At 46.1% G+C, this 18,205-nt stretch overlaps 1 protein-coding gene across 1 annotated transcript; it reads right to left on the bottom strand.

Annotated features, from left to right (window-relative positions):
• Nucleotides 1–34: 34 nt before the first annotated feature.
• On the bottom strand, nt 35–17,427 carry SPDYC (speedy/RINGO cell cycle regulator family member C). The gene is made up of 6 exons (XM_069738838.1): nt 17,190–17,427; nt 16,315–16,373; nt 10,934–11,019; nt 766–937; nt 387–687; nt 35–297 (listed from the first exon to the last, which is right to left on the bottom strand). Exons 1-6 carry the CDS (start codon nt 17,395–17,397, stop codon nt 236–238), a joined length of 888 nt encoding a protein of 295 aa, XP_069594939.1. The 5' UTR covers nt 17,398–17,427; the 3' UTR covers nt 35–235.
• Nucleotides 17,428–18,205: the final 778 nt, after the last annotated feature.

Raw genomic sequence — 18,205 nt, 5'->3', positions numbered from 1 at the left:
GTTACTTGATGACTTTTATTAGTGACCACCTCATAATTACACTAAATTTACATCTTATTTACATAGAATACGGACGTTGCAGCCTGCTGACAGGGCTAATAAATTAGGGAGCTTTATTTTAGACCAACCCAACCAAGTCTGTCCTGTCTCAGACTGATGATAACCAAGTGATAAGTGCTTGCATCCTCCTTTATGTTTCCAGTGCGTTTCAGAAAAATAGTGCGGACATTAGGTGCTAAAGATGCCAGTCTAGAGCCGCACCTCCAGAGTCCAGTCCAACCAAGGGCTCCTGAAACACTGGAGGAAGGAAAAAAAAAAAATAAAAATAAAATTAAACTTGTTTTTTCATGAGAAAAAAACCCAACACTATGAACGCATGACCTTACTGTGGATGTCATAAGTGGACTCTGGCTCCAGCAGCAGATCTGGCGGCAACACGAGAAGGTCCTGGGGCCACTGTGCATTACAAAAAGAAATGGTCTCCTGCTCCGGTGAGGAACAGCTGTCGGTTCCAGTTTCTGATGCCCCGCTGCCAATCCTGCAGCAAAGTGCACAGCTGGGAGGTGTGAAGCCCGGCCCACGAGGACACAAGCCATCCTCATTTCTGAGATAACTCCTTAGTGCCCCACTATGGTGGATAGGGCGTTCACGGGACCAAGCCCAGTGCGTGGGATCCTTAGACATCACCTAAAAAAAACCAAGCAATTTCTATCAAGCCCATACTGCCATGTTTTCCCATATCAGTTCTCATGTTCGGCCATTTACCTCATCACAAAATCTCCGACTCACAACAGCTCTGTAGTTCATTTTTGCCCAGAAACTGTCCCGTACCCGAAGGAACTGAGGGTATAATTCCCGCCAAGAGTCACCAAGGGCCCATGGAAAGATTTCATATTTATAGTCCTCATCATCTTCCTCCATGTCATTAGCCAAGTAGCTAGGAAAAAAACAAAAAAAAAAAAAAACACGACAGCTATTAAGCAGAGATTTCACTTTGGCTGAAGAAGGTTTAATACATATTTTCACGATGATCTAGAAGTTAAGAGTAATTGTCACTTAGAGGATTCACCAGCTCCATAAGGACAGAATGTTGAAAAAAAAAAAAAAAAAATCTTTGCCTGGGCATGGAAGCGCTGCAGTCACTGCCACCCCCGATTTACAGAAATGTTGGACAATCATTGTCTCTGGGAAGCTATGAAGCACAGCTCTCAGCCTCCAGATAGTGACAGGGTAGATGTCTACAGGATGTGGAGTGATTATTCAGAAGCTCACACATGTGCAATCTCAGACACCGGTCTCTTTGGAACAGTTCAGAATTTACCAGTTCAACAGTTCCCATTCCATCAGTCGGAATACAGGTCCTTCTCAAAAAAAAATTAGCATATAGTGTTAAATTTCATTATTTACCATAATGTAATGATTACAATTAAACTTTCATATATTATAGATTCATTATCCACCAACTGAAATTTGTCAGGTCTTTTATGGTTTTAATACTGATGATTTTGGCATACAACTCCTGATAACCCAAAAAACCTGTCTCAATAAATTAGCATATTTCACCCATCCAATCAAATAAAAGTGTTTTTTAACAACAAACAAAAAACCATCAAATAATAATGTTCAGTTATGCACTCAATACTTGGTCGGGAATCCTTTGGCAGAAATGACTGCTTCAATGCGGCGTGGCATGGAGGCAATCAGCCTGTGACACTGCTGAGATGTTATGGAGGCCCAGGATGCTTCAATAGCGGCCTTAAGCTCATCCAGAGTGTTGGGTCTTGCGTCTCTCAACTTTCTCTTCACAATATCCCACAGATTCTCTATGGGGTTCAGGTCAGGAGAGTTGGCAGGCCAATTGAGCACAGTAATACCATGGTCAGTAAACCATTTACCAGTGGTTTTGGCACTGAGCAGGTGCCAGGTCGTGCTGAAAAATGAAATCTTCATCTCCATAAAGCATTTCAGCCGATGGAAGCATGAAGTGCTCCAAAATCTCCTGATAGCTAGCTGCATTGACCCTGCCCTTGATGAAACACAGTGGACCAACACCAGCAGCTGACATGGCACCCCACACCATCACTGACTGTGGGTACTTGACACTGGACTTCAGGCATTTTGGCATTTCCTTCTCCCCAGTCTTCCTCCAGACTCTGGCACCTTGATTTCCGAATGACATGCAAAATTTGCTTTCATCAGAAAAAAGTACTTGGGACCACTTAGCAACAGTCCAGTGCTGCTTCTCTGTAGCCCAGGTCAGGCGCCTCTGCCGCTGTTTATGGTTCAAAAGTGGCTTTACCTGGGGAATGCGGCACCTGTAGCCCATTTCCTGCACACGCCTGTGCACGGTGGCTCTGGATGTTTCCACACCAGACTCAGTCCACTGCTTCCTCAGGTTCCCCAAGGTCTGGAATCGGTCCTTCTCCACAATCTTCCTCAGGGTCCGGTCTCCTCTTCTCGTTGTACAGCGTTTTCTGCCACATTGTTTCCTTCCAACAGACTTAAGGCCCCTTCACATTAAGCGACGCTGCAGCGATACCGACAACGATCCGGATCGCTGCAGCGTTGCTGTTTGGTCGCTGGAGAGCTGTCACACAGACCGCTCTCCAGCGACCAACGATGCCGGTAACCAGGGTAAACATCGGGTAACCAAGCGCAGGGCCGCGCTTGGTAACCCGATGTTTACCCTGGTTACCATGCTAAAAGTAAAAAAAAAAAAAAAAAAAACTAGATACTTACCTACAGCCGTCTGTCCTCCAGCGCTGCGCTCTGCTTCTCTGCACTCCTCCTGTACTGGCTGTGAGCCGGAAAGCAGAGCGGTGACGTCACTGCTGCTTTCCGGCTCACAGCCAGTACAGGAGGAGTGCAGAGCACAGCGCTGGAGGACAGACAGCTGTAGGTAAGTATCTAGTGTTTGTTTTTTTTTTCCTTTTAGCATGGTAACCAGGGTAAACATCGGGTTACTAAGCGCGGCCTGTTGTGAATTCTGTGGCTGAGTTCACTTCTGTGGTCACAAGTGGTATTGCAGTCTCTGGGCTTCCTCCCTCAGGTGTTTTGGTGAGCTCGTTGGCTGCCTGGCTATTTAGCTCCACCTGAGTCTGTCTTCCTTGCTCCTTGTCAATGTTCCAGTGTTGGATCTGAGCTACTGCATCTTTCCTTGGGCCTGCTGCTCTGCTAGATAAGTGCTTCTAGTTTGTTTTCTGTTTTTTCTGTCCAGCTTGCTATTAACTTTTGCTGGAAGCTCTGAGAAGCAAAGGGGTGCACCGCCGTGCTGTTAGTTCGGCACGGTGGGTCTTTTTGCCCCTTTGCGTGGTTCTCGTTTTAGGGTTTTTTGTAGACTGCATAGTTCTCTTTGCTATCCTCGCTCTGTCTAGAATATCGGGCCTCACTTTGCTGAATCTATTTCATTCCTACGTTTGTCTTTTCATCTTGCTAACAGTCATTATATGTGGGGGGCTGCCTGTTCCTTTGGGGTATTTCTCTGAGGTAAGTCAGGCTTGTATTTCTATCTTCAGGCTAGTCAGCTCCTCAGGCAGTGCCGAGTTGCATAGGTAGTTGATAGGCGCAATCCACTGCTGCTTACAGTTGTGTGAGGATAGATCAGGTACTGCAGTCTACAGAGATTCCACGTCTCAGAGCTCGTCCTATTGTTTTTGGTTATTGCCAGATCTCTGTATGTGCGCTGATTACTGCACGCTGTGTTGCCTGATTGCCAGCCATAACAGTACAAGGAGCCCTTCAATGATTTCCAATAGAGGGAAAAAAGAAATCCTGACATCATTTTTTTTTCTTAGCTCTGTCTTCAGTCTTTTTTTTCCCCTAGACATTAGAGTGCTTCAGGACACAGCTGTGGACATGGATATTCAGGCTCTGTGCTCCTCAATGGATAATCTCGTTGTAAATGTACAAAAGATTCAAGATACTATTGATCAGAAATCGATGCTAGAACCAAGAATTCCGATTCCTGATTTGTTTTTTGGTGACAGAACTAAGTTCCTGAGCTTCAGAAATAATTGTAAGCTATTTTTGGCCTTGAAACCTCATTCTTCTGGTAATCCTATTCAACAGGTTTTGATTATTATTTCTTTTTTGCGCGGCGACCCACAGGACTGGGCGTTTTCTCTTGCACCAGGAGATTCTGCATTGAGTAATGTTGATGCATTTTTCCAGGCGCTGGGATTGCTTTACGATGAGCCTAATTCAGTGGATCAAGCTGAGAAAAATCTGCTGGCTTTATGCCAGGGTCAGGATGATGTAGAAGTATATTGTCAGAAATTTAGGAAATTGTCAGTACTCACTGTGGAATGAATCTGCACTAGCGGCTTTGTTCAGAAAGGGTCTCTCTGAAGCTCTTAAGGATGTAATGGTGGGATTTCCTATGCCTGCTGGTTTGAATGAGTCTATGTCCTTGGCCATTCAGATCGGTCGTCGCTTGCGCGAGCGTAAATCTGTGCACCATCTGGCGGTATTGTCTGAGAGTAAGCCTGAGCCTATGCAGTGCGACAGGACAATGACTAAAGTAGAACGGCACGAACACAGACGTCTGAACAGACTGTGTTTCTATTGTGGTGATTCTACTCATGCTATTTCTAATTGTCCTAAACGCACTAGGCGGTTCGATAGCTCTGCCGTTATTGGTACTGTACAGTCCAAATTCCTTTTGTCCATTACCTTAATGTGTTCTTTGTCATCATATTCTGTCATGGCGTTTGTGGATTCAGGCGCTGCCCTGAATCTGATGGATTTGGATTATGCAAAACGTTGTGGATTTTTCTTGGAGCCTTTGCGGTGTCCTATTCCGTTGAGAGGAATTGATGCTACACCTTTGGCCAAGAATAAGCCTCAGTACTGGGCCCAGCTGACCATGTGCATGGCTCCTGCACATCAGGAAGTTATTCGCTTTTTGGTACTGCATAATTTGCATGATGTGGTCGTGTTGGGGTTGCCATGGCTACAAACCCATAATCCAGTATTGGATTGGAACTCTATGTCGGTAACCAGCTGGGGTTGTCAGGGAGTACATGGTGATGTTCCATTTTTGTCTATTTCGTCATCCATTCCTTCTGACATCCCAGAGTTCTTGTCGGACTTTCAGGATGTATTTGAAGAGTCCAAGTCTGATGCCCTACCTCCGCATAGGAATTGTGATTGTGCTATCGATTTGATTCCTGGTAGTAAATTCCCTAAGGGTCGTTTATTTAATTTGTCCGTACCTGAACACACCGCTATGCGCAGTTATGTGAAGGAGTCCCTGGAGAAGGGACATATTCGCCCATCGTCGTCACCATTGGGAGCAGGGTTCTTTTTTGTAGCCAAGAAGGATGGTTCGCTAAGACCGTGTATTGATTACCGCCTTCTTAATAAGATCACTGTTAAGTTTCAGTATCCCTTGCCATTGATTTCTGACTTGTTTGCTCGGATTAAGGGGGCTAGTTGGTTTACTAAGATTGATCTTCGTGGTGCGTATAATCTGGTGAGAATCAGGCAGGGAGATGAATGGAAAACGGCATTTAATACGCCCGAGGGTCATTTTGAGTATCTGGTGATGCCGTTCGGACTTGCCAATGCTCCATCTGTTTTTCAGTCTTTTATGCATGACATTTTCCGTGAGTATCTGGATAAATTCTTGATTGTTTACTTGGATGACATTTTGATCTTCTCAGATGATTGGGAGTCTCATGTGAAGCAAGTCAGAATGGTTTTCCAGGTACTGCGTGCTAATTCCTTGTTCGTGAAGGGATCAAAGTGTCTCTTCGGTGTGCAGAAAGTTTCATTTTTGGGGTTCATCTTTTCCCCTTCTACTATCGAGATGGATCCGGTTAAGGTTCAGGCCATCCAGGATTGGACTCAGCCGACATCTCTAAAAAGTCTGCAGAAATTCCTGGGCTTTGCTAATTTTTATCGTCGCTTCATCTGTAATTTTTCTAGCATTGCCAGACCATTGACCGATTTGACCAAGAAGGGTGCTGATTTGGTTAATTGGTCTTCTGCTGCCGTGGAAGCTTTTCAGGAGTTGAAGCGTCGTTTTTGCTGTGCCCCTGTGTTGTGTCAACCTGATGTTTCTCTTCCGTTCCAGGTCGAGGTTGATGCTTCTGAGATTGGTGCAGGGGCGGTTTTGTTACAGAGAGGTTCTGGTTGCTCAGTGTTCAAACCATGTGCTTTCTTTTCCAGGAAATTTTCTGCTGCTGAGCGTAATTATGATGTGGGCAACCGAGAGTTGCTGGCCATGAAGTGGGCATTCGAGGAGTGGCGTCATTGGCTTGAGGGTGCTAAGCATCGCGTGGTGGTTTTGACTGATCATAAGAACCTTACTTATCTTGAGTCTGCCAAGCGCTTGAATCCTAGACAGGCCCGTTGGTCGTTATTTTTTGCTCGTTTTGATTTTGTGATTTCATACCTTCCGGGCTCTAAAAATGTGAAGGCGGATGCTCTGTCTAGGAGTTTTGTGCCCGACTCTCCGGGGTTATCTGAGCCGGCGAGTATCCTCAAAGAAGGAGTCATTGTGTCTGCCATCTCCCCTGATTTGCGGAGAGTGTTGCAGAAATTTCAGGCTAATAAACCTGATCGTTGTCCGGCCGAGAAACTGTTCGTCCCTGATAGGTGGACTAGTAAAGTTATCTCTGAACTTCATTGTTCGGTGCTGGCCGGTCATCCAGGAATCTTTGGTACCAGGGAGTTGGTTGCTAGATCCTTCTGGTGGCCATCTGTGTCACGGGATGTGCGTGCTTTTGTGCAGTCCTGTGGAATTTGTGCTAGGGCTAAGCCCTGCTGTTCACGTGCCAGTGGGTTGCTTTTGCCCTTGCCGGTCCCGAAGAGGCCTTGGACACATATTTCGATGGATTTCATTTCTGACCTTCCCGTTTCTCAAAAAATGTCGGTCATTTGGGTGGTCTGTGATCGTTTTTCTAAAATGGTCCATCTGGTGCCCTTGGTTAAATTGCCTTCCTCCTCTGATTTGGTGCCTTTGTTCTTCCAGCATGTGGTTCGTTTACATGGCATTCCTGAGAATATTGTTTCTGACAGAGGTTCCCAGTTTGTCTCGAGGTTCTGGCGAGCCTTTTGTGGTAGGATGGGCATTGACCTATCTTTTTCCTCGGCCTTCCATCCTCAGACTAATGGCCAGACCGAACGAACCAATCAGACCTTGGAAACATATCTGAGATGTTTTGTTTCCGCTGACCAGGATGATTGGGTGTCATTTTTGCCGTTGGCTGAGTTCGCCCTTAATAATCGGGCCAGCTCGGCTACCTTGGTCTCTCCATTTTTCTGCAATTCTGGGTTCCATCCTCGTTTCTCTTCAGGACAGGTTGAGTCTTCGGACTGTCCTGGTGTGGATTATGTGGTGGACAGGTTGCAGCAGATCTGGACTCAGGTAGTGGACAATTTGACCTTGTCCCAGGAGAAGGCTCAGCTTTTCGCTAATCGCAGACGCCGTGTGGGACCCCGACTTCGTGTTGGGGATCTGGTTTGGTTATCTTCTCGTCATATACCTATGAAGGTTTCCTCTCCTAAATTTAAACCTCGTTTTATTGGTCCGTATAGGATTTCTGAGATTCTCAATCCGGTGTCTTTTCGTCTGACCCTCCCAGACTCCTTTTCCATACATAATGTATTCCATAGGTCGTTGTTGAGGAGATACGTGGCACCTATGGTTCCATCTGTGGAGCCTCCTGCCCCTGTTTTGGTGGAGGGGGAATTGGAGTATATTGTGGAGAAGATTTTGGATTCTCGTGTCTCTAGACGGAAACTCCAGTATCTGGTCAAATGGAAGGGTTATGCTCAGGAAGATAATTCCTGGGTTTTTGCCTCTGATGTCCATGCCCCAGATCTTGTTCGTGCCTTTCATGTGGCTCATCCTGGTCGGCCTGGGGGTTCTGGTGAGGGTTCGGTGACCCCTCCTCAAGGGGGGGGGTACTGTTGTGAATTCTGTGGCTGAGTTCACTTCTGTGGTCACAAGTGGTATTGCAGTCTCTGGGCTTCCTCCCTCAGGTGTTTTGGTGAGCTCGTTGGCTGCCTGGCTATTTAGCTCCACCTGAGTCTGTCTTCCTTGCTCCTTGTCAATGTTCCAGTGTTGGATCTGAGCTACTGCATCTTTCCTTGGGCCTGCTGCTCTGCTAGATAAGTGCTTCTAGTTTGTTTTCTGTTTTTTCTGTCCAGCTTGCTATTAACTTTTGCTGGAAGCTCTGAGAAGCAAAGGGGTGCACCGCCGTGCTGTTAGTTCGGCACGGTGGGTCTTTTTGCCCCTTTGCGTGGTTCTCGTTTTAGGGTTTTTTGTAGACTGCATAGTTCTCTTTGCTATCCTCGCTCTGTCTAGAATATCGGGCCTCACTTTGCTGAATCTATTTCATTCCTACGTTTGTCTTTTCATCTTGCTAACAGTCATTATATGTGGGGGGCTGCCTGTTCCTTTGGGGTATTTCTCTGAGGTAAGTCAGGCTTGTATTTCTATCTTCAGGCTAGTCAGCTCCTCAGGCAGTGCCGAGTTGCATAGGTAGTTGATAGGCGCAATCCACTGCTGCTTACAGTTGTGTGAGGATAGATCAGGTACTGCAGTCTACAGAGATTCCACGTCTCAGAGCTCGTCCTATTGTTTTTGGTTATTGCCAGATCTCTGTATGTGCGCTGATTACTGCACGCTGTGTTGCCTGATTGCCAGCCATAACAGCGGCCCTGCGCTTAGTTATCCGATGTTTACCCTGGTTACCAGTGAAGACATCGCTGGATCGGTGTCACACACGCCGATCCAGCGATGTCAGCAGGAGTCCAGCGACGAAATAAAGTTCTGGACTTTATTCAGCGACCAACGATCTCCCAGCAGGGGCCTGATCGTTGGTCGCTGTCACACATAACGATTTCATTAACGATATCATTGCTACGTCACAAATAGCAACGATATCGTTAACAATATCGTTATGTGTGAAGGTACCTTTACCATTGAGGTGCCTTGATACAGCACTCTGGGAACAGCCTATTTGTTGAGAAATTTCTTTCTGGGTCTTACCCTCTTGCTTGAGGGTGTCAATGATGGCCTTCTTGACATCTGTCAGGTCGCTAGTCTTCGGGTACCGTCACACTATAACATTTCGATCGCTACGACGGTACGATTCGTGACGTTCCAGCGATATCGTTACGATATCGCTGTGTCTGACACGCAGCAGCGATCAGGGATCCTGCTGAGAATCGTACGTCGTAGCAGATCGTTTAGAACTTTCTTTCATCGCTGGATCTCCCGCTGTCATCGCTAGATCGGTGTGTGTGACACCGATCTAGCGATGCGATCTAGCGATGCGTTCGCTTGTAACCAGGGTAAACATCGGGTAACTAAGCGCAGGACCGCGCTTAGTTACCCGATGTTTACCCTGGTTACAAGCGTTAAACTAAAAAAAACAAACAGCACATACTTACATTCTGGTGTCCGTCAGGTCCCTTGCAGTCTGCTTCCAGCACTGTGACTGCTGGCCGTAAAGTGAAAGCAGAGCACAGCGGCTGTGCTTTCACTTTCACTTTACGGCCGGCAGTCAGTGAGTACGGGAAGCAGAGACTGCAAGGGACCTGACGGACACCAGAATGTAAGTATGTGCTGTTTGTTTTTTTTAGTTTAACGCTTGTAACCAGGGTAAACATCGGGTAACTAAGCGCGGTCCTGCGCTTAGTTACCCGATGTTTACCCTGGTTACCCAGGGACCTCGGCATCTTGGTCGCTGGAGAGCTGTCTGTGTGACAGCTCCCCAGCGACCACACTACGATTTACCTACGATCACGGCCAGGTCATATCGCTGGTCGTGATCGTAGGTAAATCGTATAGTGTGACGGTACCCTAACCCATGATGGAGGTTTTGAGTAATGAACCAGGCAGGGAGTTTATAAAAGCCTCAGGTATCTTTTGCATGTGTTTAGAGTTAATTAGTTGATTCAGAAGATTAGGGTAATAGGTCGTTTAGAGAACCTTTTCTTGATATGCTAATTTTTTCAGACAGGTTTTTTGGGTTATCAGGAGTTGTATGCCAAAATCATCAGTATTAAAACAATTAGAGACCTGACAAATTTCAGTTGGTGGATAATGAGTCTATAATATATGAAAGTTTAATTGTAATCATTACATTATGGTAAATAATGAAATTTAACACTGCTAATTTTTTGAGAAGGACCTGTATACTGTAGGCTTCACAAGCTAATGGGCCCCATGAGTTTGTTGTGGAGCAAAGCCAGGTGCATTTATTACGTTCTTAATTATGCAAAAAAAAAAAAAATTAGAAATTATGTATGTATGTATGTATATATATATATATATATATATATATATATATATATATATATATATATATATACATACATATATACACATACATACACCTCAAGTTGTGGGTTTTTGTATTATATATGTATTGTTTTAATGTATTTTTATGTCTGACATGTTTAGTAATGTGTGGCATTACGAATAGACAATTAGGGTTAGGGTTAACGGTTGGACTAGGCTAAAGTGAAGTGAGACAGTTTTCTGTCAGGGAGGCATGCAGTAGAGGGAGTCCTATGGTGGTGAAAAAAAAAAAAGTGGGAAGGTGCAATTAAATGTTTGGCCATGCCATGTCGCAGAGTACCTGGCCTTGGTTGGAACAGTCATTCTGTTACGAAAGTCCCTTTAAACTCACAATAAGGTCTAATGGTTCTATGCATTGCAATTTACTGCCCTGCTGGTATTCCTAATAAATCTGGAGAGTTGGAGCCATGACTAGTCCGAGAAACATGGCCTTCATTTGGCGGTGTGAATAAAGACAAGTCTCCCACTTTCTTCTAGCAAGAAGATACAGTTTTTAGGACCAACACTGATGTGGCAAAGTGACTAGAAGATGGTCATGTAGGTTTGCAGACTAAAATATTATAAGGCGAATCTAGACAGACTTAAGACCTGTGGTGCACATTAAGGATTACTTACAGAGCAACGAAGAAGTCCAATTTGGAATATTCACTGGTGTAGAGGCCTGCACGTTTAAAATACACCAAAACCATTGCGAGAAGATACTGTGGATTAGGAGAGCAAAGCAGTCACATCAGATGACCCACAATGAGTGTACAGCATTATGGCTACAGACGGTTCATACATCACTTATCTACAGAGGTTAAGAGTGAACCAACATTTCCTTACAATTGCAAGCACTATATTTATCTGGTGCATGCGCGCAGCTTCCTCATCATCATTGATCCTCTGAAGCTGGGTGTAAGCATGCTGACCTCAGAGGCGCATGACGAACTCTGCACTCAGATCATGCACCTCTCAAGCTGGCGATCAATGATGAGAGGGAAGAAGCTGCGTGCATGCGCAAGGCAAGTGCAGCGCCCCAGAGATCTGGTCATTGCAGTATGACACTCTGCCACTAAGGGGAGTGATGGTACGTCTGATGGCACTGAAGGAATTCTACTGACCAGGTATCACCAGAACACATTACACTTCACACTCCGGCCACTAGGGGGAGAAAAAGGCTTTATTTATTGGGCCACTCCTCACACTGGTAAAACTAGGGGCTGGGGAGGAAGTTAGTCAGAAGCTGACTGGGTTGGATTTAGGCAACATCCCGTGGCAGGGGGTGTTGCGGGGAGAAGACACAGGGGGGTCCCTGTCAGGCGTGGGAACCTGGCAGGTGCCTAGCGAACAGAACAGAACGTAACGGAACCGCGCCTGCACTACCTTGCGGCGGTATCCTAAGAAAGAGATAAGAAAGGAAGGATATTGTGGAACAGTAAACAAGATCAAGCAAAAAGGACCAGTAGGAGTCGTGCCGTGAGACCGAGGCAACATCCTACTGAGGTGTGTAGCCGGAACACCACGGGAGTAACTGACTCTAGGCCTTACTTCAAACTCCGCAGGACAGTTAATTATAGGTTGGCTGTCTACCTTAAATTTTTTTAAGAAGACATAGGGGGCAACAGTGGGAGAGGGGAGTCTCTAGGGTCCCGGAAGAGCTCCAAGCCTTCCCGTCATACGGGTGCGTCCTAGCCAAAATATACCTGGGGGACGAGAAACTAGTAACATCTGGAACTAAAGAGAGCTGTAGAGAACGAACGAGAACAGCAGTTGTGAGGACTATTCCGAATGCTCAGCAGGGTAGGACTACAACACAGGCGCTAGTGGTAGGCAACGATTTCAATCTGCGAGGGAAACTCTGGAAGTGTACATCAGACCGGCCAGTCGGTCTCCGAGCCCTGTTAAGCGTGCTCTGGATTGAGGATCCTGAAGCCTTCAGTAAAGAGGTAAAGAGACTGCAACCTTGTGTCCTCGTTATTGACTGCACCCTACACCATCACCATCCACCTTACTGGGAAGCCCTGTGGACATACTTCACCTGTGGGAAGGTATACCATCCAGCTGCCATTCCATCACCCCAGCGGACCCCACAGCAGCGTCGGTCACCCTGACCGAAGACCACAGGTGGCGTCACGAACCCTTGACAGACTACCACCTTTATTGGACACCCCTTAGCAGGGTCGCGGACCGGGTCTAGCCACCGTGAGCCTCAGAACCGAACCAGAGAGGCCCGGTACCGAAACGCGTGGCCCTGTGTCTGGGGGCGCTCCACAAGTATAACCCTTATGATAACATTGGCATGACGCCAGCCAAAAGCACCACAGGGGTGCGATAACATGCTAGGTGGGCCAACTAGTCTGGGACACTAATGCCCCCTGGACTAGTCAGAGCCCTCATTTACTCATCATAAACAGATCTTTAGAAAGGGTTTCTAAACTCAATGCAGGTAATGCAACACAGGTAGTTTATATATGCAGACACAACTGCCGGTGGTTTTCAGGGTATGTGGGACCTGACTGGTTCCCTCTAAAGGGTAACCAGCAATATTTATTTCCTATACCAGCATATATCTGCTGCTTGCTCCTCCTAGACTGATCACAGCAAAATCTGTCTCCAGATTAGACACATTACTGAAATGAGATGACAGTTGGTGCTTATAAGATTTTATGGAGGCGCTGCTCTTCCTCTAGCCTTTCCCCATCTAAATTAGAAGCTTGATCGTTGCAGCTGCCACATCCTCGTATTAAGTCAGCAGAGAAGCTAGAGTACTATTGATTCATGAAATAAGAGACTTACTCCTTAACCCTTACCGACACCAGGAGTACCTTAACACCGATGTTGGTATCCCTTCCTTTGATGTGGGCTCTGGTGGCAAGTCCATATCTTTCCAGCGACATGTCGGCTGTTTTGAACAGCTGACATGTGCCCGCAATAATTGTGGGTGGAATCGCGATCCATCCGCGGCTATTAACTAGTTAAATGCCACTGTCAACCACTGACAGCAGCATTTAAATGGCGCTTCCGACCATCGGGCTGGAAATACGCACACCGGTGACCCCCATCATGTGATTGCAGGTCACAGGTGTATTGGCATGACAACCAGAGATCTCCTGGAGACCTATGGTTGTTGATGCCAGGTTGCTGTGAGCGCCACCCAGTGGTCGGCGCTCATAGCAAGTGAGTAATTCAGCTACATAGGAGCGATCTGATCATCACCTGCATGTAGAAGAGCTGATAGGGCTATGGCAGCTTCTAATCTCCCAGGGAGACTATTGAAGCATGCCAGAAGTAAAGAAAAATTAATTATATATTATATATAAAATTTGTGACACCTCTTGCCTCATTCAAAATAAAATTAGAAAACCAAAACATTTAAGATCGCCGCATTCAGAATCACCCGATTAATGAAAGAAAAGGGATTAACCTGATCGCTAAACAGTGAACCAAGAGAAAAAAAAAGCCAGAATTACCTTTTTTGGTTGCCATGACATTGCATTAAGATGCAATAACCATCATATCTCCACAAAAAAGGTATTAACCCCTTCATGACCCAGCCCATTTTGACCTTAAAGACCTTGCCGTTTTTTGCAATTCTGACCAGTGTCCCTTTATGAGGTAATAACTCAAAAACGCTTCAACGGATCCTAGCGGTTCTGAGATTGTTTTTTCGTGACATATTGGGCTTCATGTTAGTGGTAAATTTAGGTCAATAAATTCTGCGTTTATTTGTGATAAAAACGGAAATTTGGCGAAAATTTTGCAATTTTCACATTTTGAATTTTTATTCTGTTAAACCAGAGAGATATGTGACACAAAATAGTTAATAAATAACATTTCCCACATGTTTACTTTACATCAGCACAATTTTGGAAACAATTTTTTTTTTGTTAGGAAGTTATAAGGGTTCAAATTTGACCAGCGATTTCTCATTTTTACAACGAAATTTACAAAACCATTTTTTTTTTTAGGGACCACCTCACATTTGAAGTCAGTTTGAGGGGTCTATATGGCTGAAAATACCCAAAAGTGACACCATTCTAAAAACTGCACCCCTCAAGGTACTCAAAACCACATTCAAGAAGTTTATTAACCCTTCAGGTGCTTCACAGCAGCAGAAGCAACATGGAAGGAAAAAATGAACATTTAACTTTTTAGTCACAAAAATTATCTTTTAGCAACAATTTTTTTTTATTTTCCCAATGGTAAAAGGAGAAACTGAACCACAAAAGTTGTTGTCCAATTTGTCCTGAGTACGCCGATACCTCATATGTGGGGGTAAACCACTGTTTGGGCGCACGGCAGGGCTTGGAAGGGAAGGAGCGCCATTTGACTTTTTGAATCAAAAATTGGCTCCACTCTTTAGCGGACACCATGTCACGTTTGGAGAGCCCCCGTGTGCCTAAAAATTGGAGCTCCCCCACAAGTGACCCCATTTTGGAACCTATACCCCCCAAGGAACTTATCTAGATGCATATTGAGCACTTTAAACCCCCAGGTGCTTCACAGAAGTTTATAACGCAGAGCCATGAAAATAAAAAATAATTTTTCTTTCCTCAAAAATGATTTTTTAGCCTGGAATTTCCTATTTTGCCAAGGATAATAGGAGAAATTGGACCCCAAATATTGTTGTCCAGTTTGTCCTGAGTACGCTGATACCCCATATGTGGGGGTAAACCACTGTTTGGGCGTTGGAGGGGTGGATTGGAGCACGGAGTGGGGGATCGCTGTGCGGGCGGGTGGATCGGAGCACGGGGGGGGAGGGGATCGGAGCACGGGGGGGAGCGGGCAGGAGGACGGGGGAGCGGAGCACAGGACCGAGGGGAGCGGACCACAGATCGGGGGGCGATCGGAGGGGTGGGGTGGGTGCACATTAGTGTGTCCAGCCATGGCCGATGATATTGCAGCATCGGCCATGGCTGGATTGTAATATTTCACCATTTTTTTAGGTGAAATATTACAAATCGCTCTGATTGGCTGTTGAAAGTGAAACTGCCAATCAGAGCGATCGTAGCCACGAGGGGGTGAAGCCACCCCCCCTGGGCTAAACTACCACTCCCCCTGTCCCTGCAGATCGGGCGAAATGGGAGTTAACCCCTTCACCCGGCCTGCAGGGACGCGATCTTTCCATGACGCATATGCTGCGTCATGGGTCGGAATGGCACCGACTTTCATGACGCAGCGTATGCGTCAAAGGTCGGGAAGGGGTTAAAAAGTCAGCTCGGCACAAAAAAAAAAAAAAAAAAGAGCCCTCACCCAACCCAAGATCATGAAAAATGGAGACTACGGGTACTGGAAAATTATGCAAATTTTTATTTTTTTTTAAGTTTGGCATTTTTTTTCCCACCACTTAGATAAAAAAAAGAGCCTAGACATGTTTGGCGTCTATGAACTCGTAATGACCTGGAGAATCATAATAGGTCAGTTTTAGCATTTAATGAACCTAGTAAAAGGAAAAAAAAAAAAAAACAAGTGTAGGATTGCCCCTAGGACCCCTTCTTTCTGTAGCTTCTCCTTTCTCTACTTCTCACCTTGTCTCTTCCTCTTCACTGACTGACTACTTTCCCTCCTAATTAGCTCCTCCTTTCCCTCCTTCGTTACCCTCTCCAGACTGGGATGAGGCCATCCTCCCTTAGCGTACACCCAGATGCCCTGACTGGAGTGTTGTTGGATGCTAGTGTAGAGTCCCAGTTATGCCCCCTCCTTGCCCGAGAGCAGAGCCCCACACCTCTGGATGAGGTGCAGTACCTCTGTGGTGACCAGACCTCAGGGGCACCACACAAGCAATGGTACTTTAGGCTAGGGCCATGTGCTGTTAAGATTACACAGCTAAAATCACATCTCTTGTACTAAAGCAAACACTGCCACCATCATAAAGACAACCTAGATTTCCAACAAAATGTTTAGAAACTATTGGTGTAATACAAGAACTGCACCAACAGCAAATAAAATGCAAAGATAGCTTGCAGTGCCTGAGCTGAAGGCTAAAGCCATCAGACAGCAGCAGCCATACCTACCTTGTCTGAGATTCTTAAGCAGGCATCCATAGACAGGAACTGTTGTATCAGCTCATTTTCTGTAAAAAAGATAAAACCATTGCCAGTTATAAGTGTTCACCATGAGCATTAGCTGCACATCCCCTGCCTCCCCATCATAGAGTCCATGTAGTACGCTGCGTCTGAGTGCCTCCAGGAGGTGTATGCACCCAGATATGATGCATAAGGTGGCTCAGCCGGCATCATTATAGCCACTTCAGTCCTACTTTGCAAGGGTTTGGACACAAGCCGAAGCACACTATAAAAACATCCTTACAGAACCACAAGGAGAAGTGCTACCACGTGGGAAAGCGAAATGCCAGTAAGGAGACTTACAGGCCATGCACTTCTCCTCTGGGTAATCAAATATAGGGGGGGGGGGGGGGGGGGCATTTATATGGATAAACCTAGATAAAATGGGAATGGTTGGTGATATCAACTTCCTGTTTGTGGCACATTAGTATATGGGAGGTGAAAAGCTTTTCAAGATAGGTGGTGACCGTGGCGGCCATTTTGAAGTCGGCCATTTTGGATCCAACTTTATAAATGGCCCACCGAGACGTATCCACACAAGTGGCCCACCCTGTACAAATTGCTTCTAAGGAGCAACATACCAAGTCATGTGGCAAGACTTGCTAGAGGGTCAATATTGACTTGTAGGATTGCTACTTCCAATAGGTGGCGCTAGAGTTAAAGTCGTATTACAAGGGCAAGTTTACAGAAAGTAAACCCTACGTTTTGGAGACATGCCCATCTGCACCTGTGATCTAAAATGTGTCAGATGTAATCTTTTTCAAAGCTATGACAAGCCAGTGCCTGGGGCCTTCCCCCATACCACAGGACAGTGGTGCTCTTACCTAGGAGCCTGTAGAAAGCCTGGCAATCTTGAGGTTGGAGATTGAGAGCACTCACCACCTTGGATCTGGTTACTGTGACCTCTCTCTCAGGGATTCGCATCTTGCGCGCTCCAACAACCCTAGCATGAGGATGCCCCCTCACAATGCCTTGCTTCACCATGCTGCCAGCAGTTGCTGCGGCCCGAGGGGCAATTTGCACGTGTCTCATTGTGTGAGGGAAAGAGGGACAAGCTAAAGGGCTGATCTGAAAACAGAGGCAACAAAATGCACAAATTCATCCATTAATACCATGCAGAACATGAACCACCCCATGTCCCCACCAATTATATAATTAAAGGGAACCTGTCACCCCCAAAGTCGTATATGAGCTAAGCCCACCGGCATCAGGCGCTTATCTACAGCATTCTGTAATGCTGTAGATAAGCCCCCGATGTATCCTGAAAGATGAGAAAGGTTAGATTATACTCACCCAGGGGCGGTCCGATCCGATGGGCGTCGCGGTCCGGGGCCTCCTATCTTCTTACGATGACGTCCTCTTGTCTTCACGCTGTGGCTCCGGCGCAGGCGTACTTTGTCTGCTCTGTTGAAGGAAGAGCAAAGTATGCCTGTGCCGGAGCTGCAGCATCAAGACAAGAGGAAAGAGGACGTCAACGTAAGAAGATGGGAGGCCCCGGACCGGACCGCGATGACCATTGGACCAGACCTCCCCCCCGGTGAGTATAATCTAACCTCTTTCTTATCTTTCAGGTTACATCGGGGGGCTTACCTACAGCATTACAGAATGTTGTAGATAAACCCCTGATGCTGTTAGGCTTAGCTCATCTTCGATTTTGGGGGTGACAGGTTCCCTTTAAGGCCATGGTCATACAGTGGAGACAAATCCAGAGTTTTCAAAACAAGAACAAACAAGGTGAAGAGCAAGACCAGCAACCCGGTCACCTGATACAAGATATTTGAGGAAAAGACCCATCTAGGCGAGCACAAGATCAATCTTCCTACATATTGCTATGCATTGC

Source organism: Ranitomeya imitator, chromosome 9 (assembly GCF_032444005.1).
Source record: "Ranitomeya imitator isolate aRanImi1 chromosome 9, aRanImi1.pri, whole genome shotgun sequence".
Taxonomy (NCBI): Eukaryota; Metazoa; Chordata; class Amphibia; order Anura; family Dendrobatidae; genus Ranitomeya; species Ranitomeya imitator.
The sequence above is the reverse complement of the archived record's forward strand: the minus strand, read 5'-3'. Positions and strand labels throughout refer to the sequence as shown.

Bases quoted from the DNA above. Each gene is read 5' to 3' on its own strand.
- SPDYC (XM_069738838.1), bottom strand. From the start codon at position 17,397: ATGAGACACGTGCAAATTGCCCCTCGGGCCGCAGCAACTGCTGGCAGC. The intron at 688-765 runs GTAAATGGCCGA...GGTTTTTTTTAG, and splicing joins GTCGGAGATTTTGTGATGAG to GTGATGTCTAAGGATCCCAC. The intron at 298-386 runs GTAAGGTCATGC...TCCTTCCTCCAG, and splicing joins GTCCACTTATGACATCCACA to TGTTTCAGGAGCCCTTGGTT.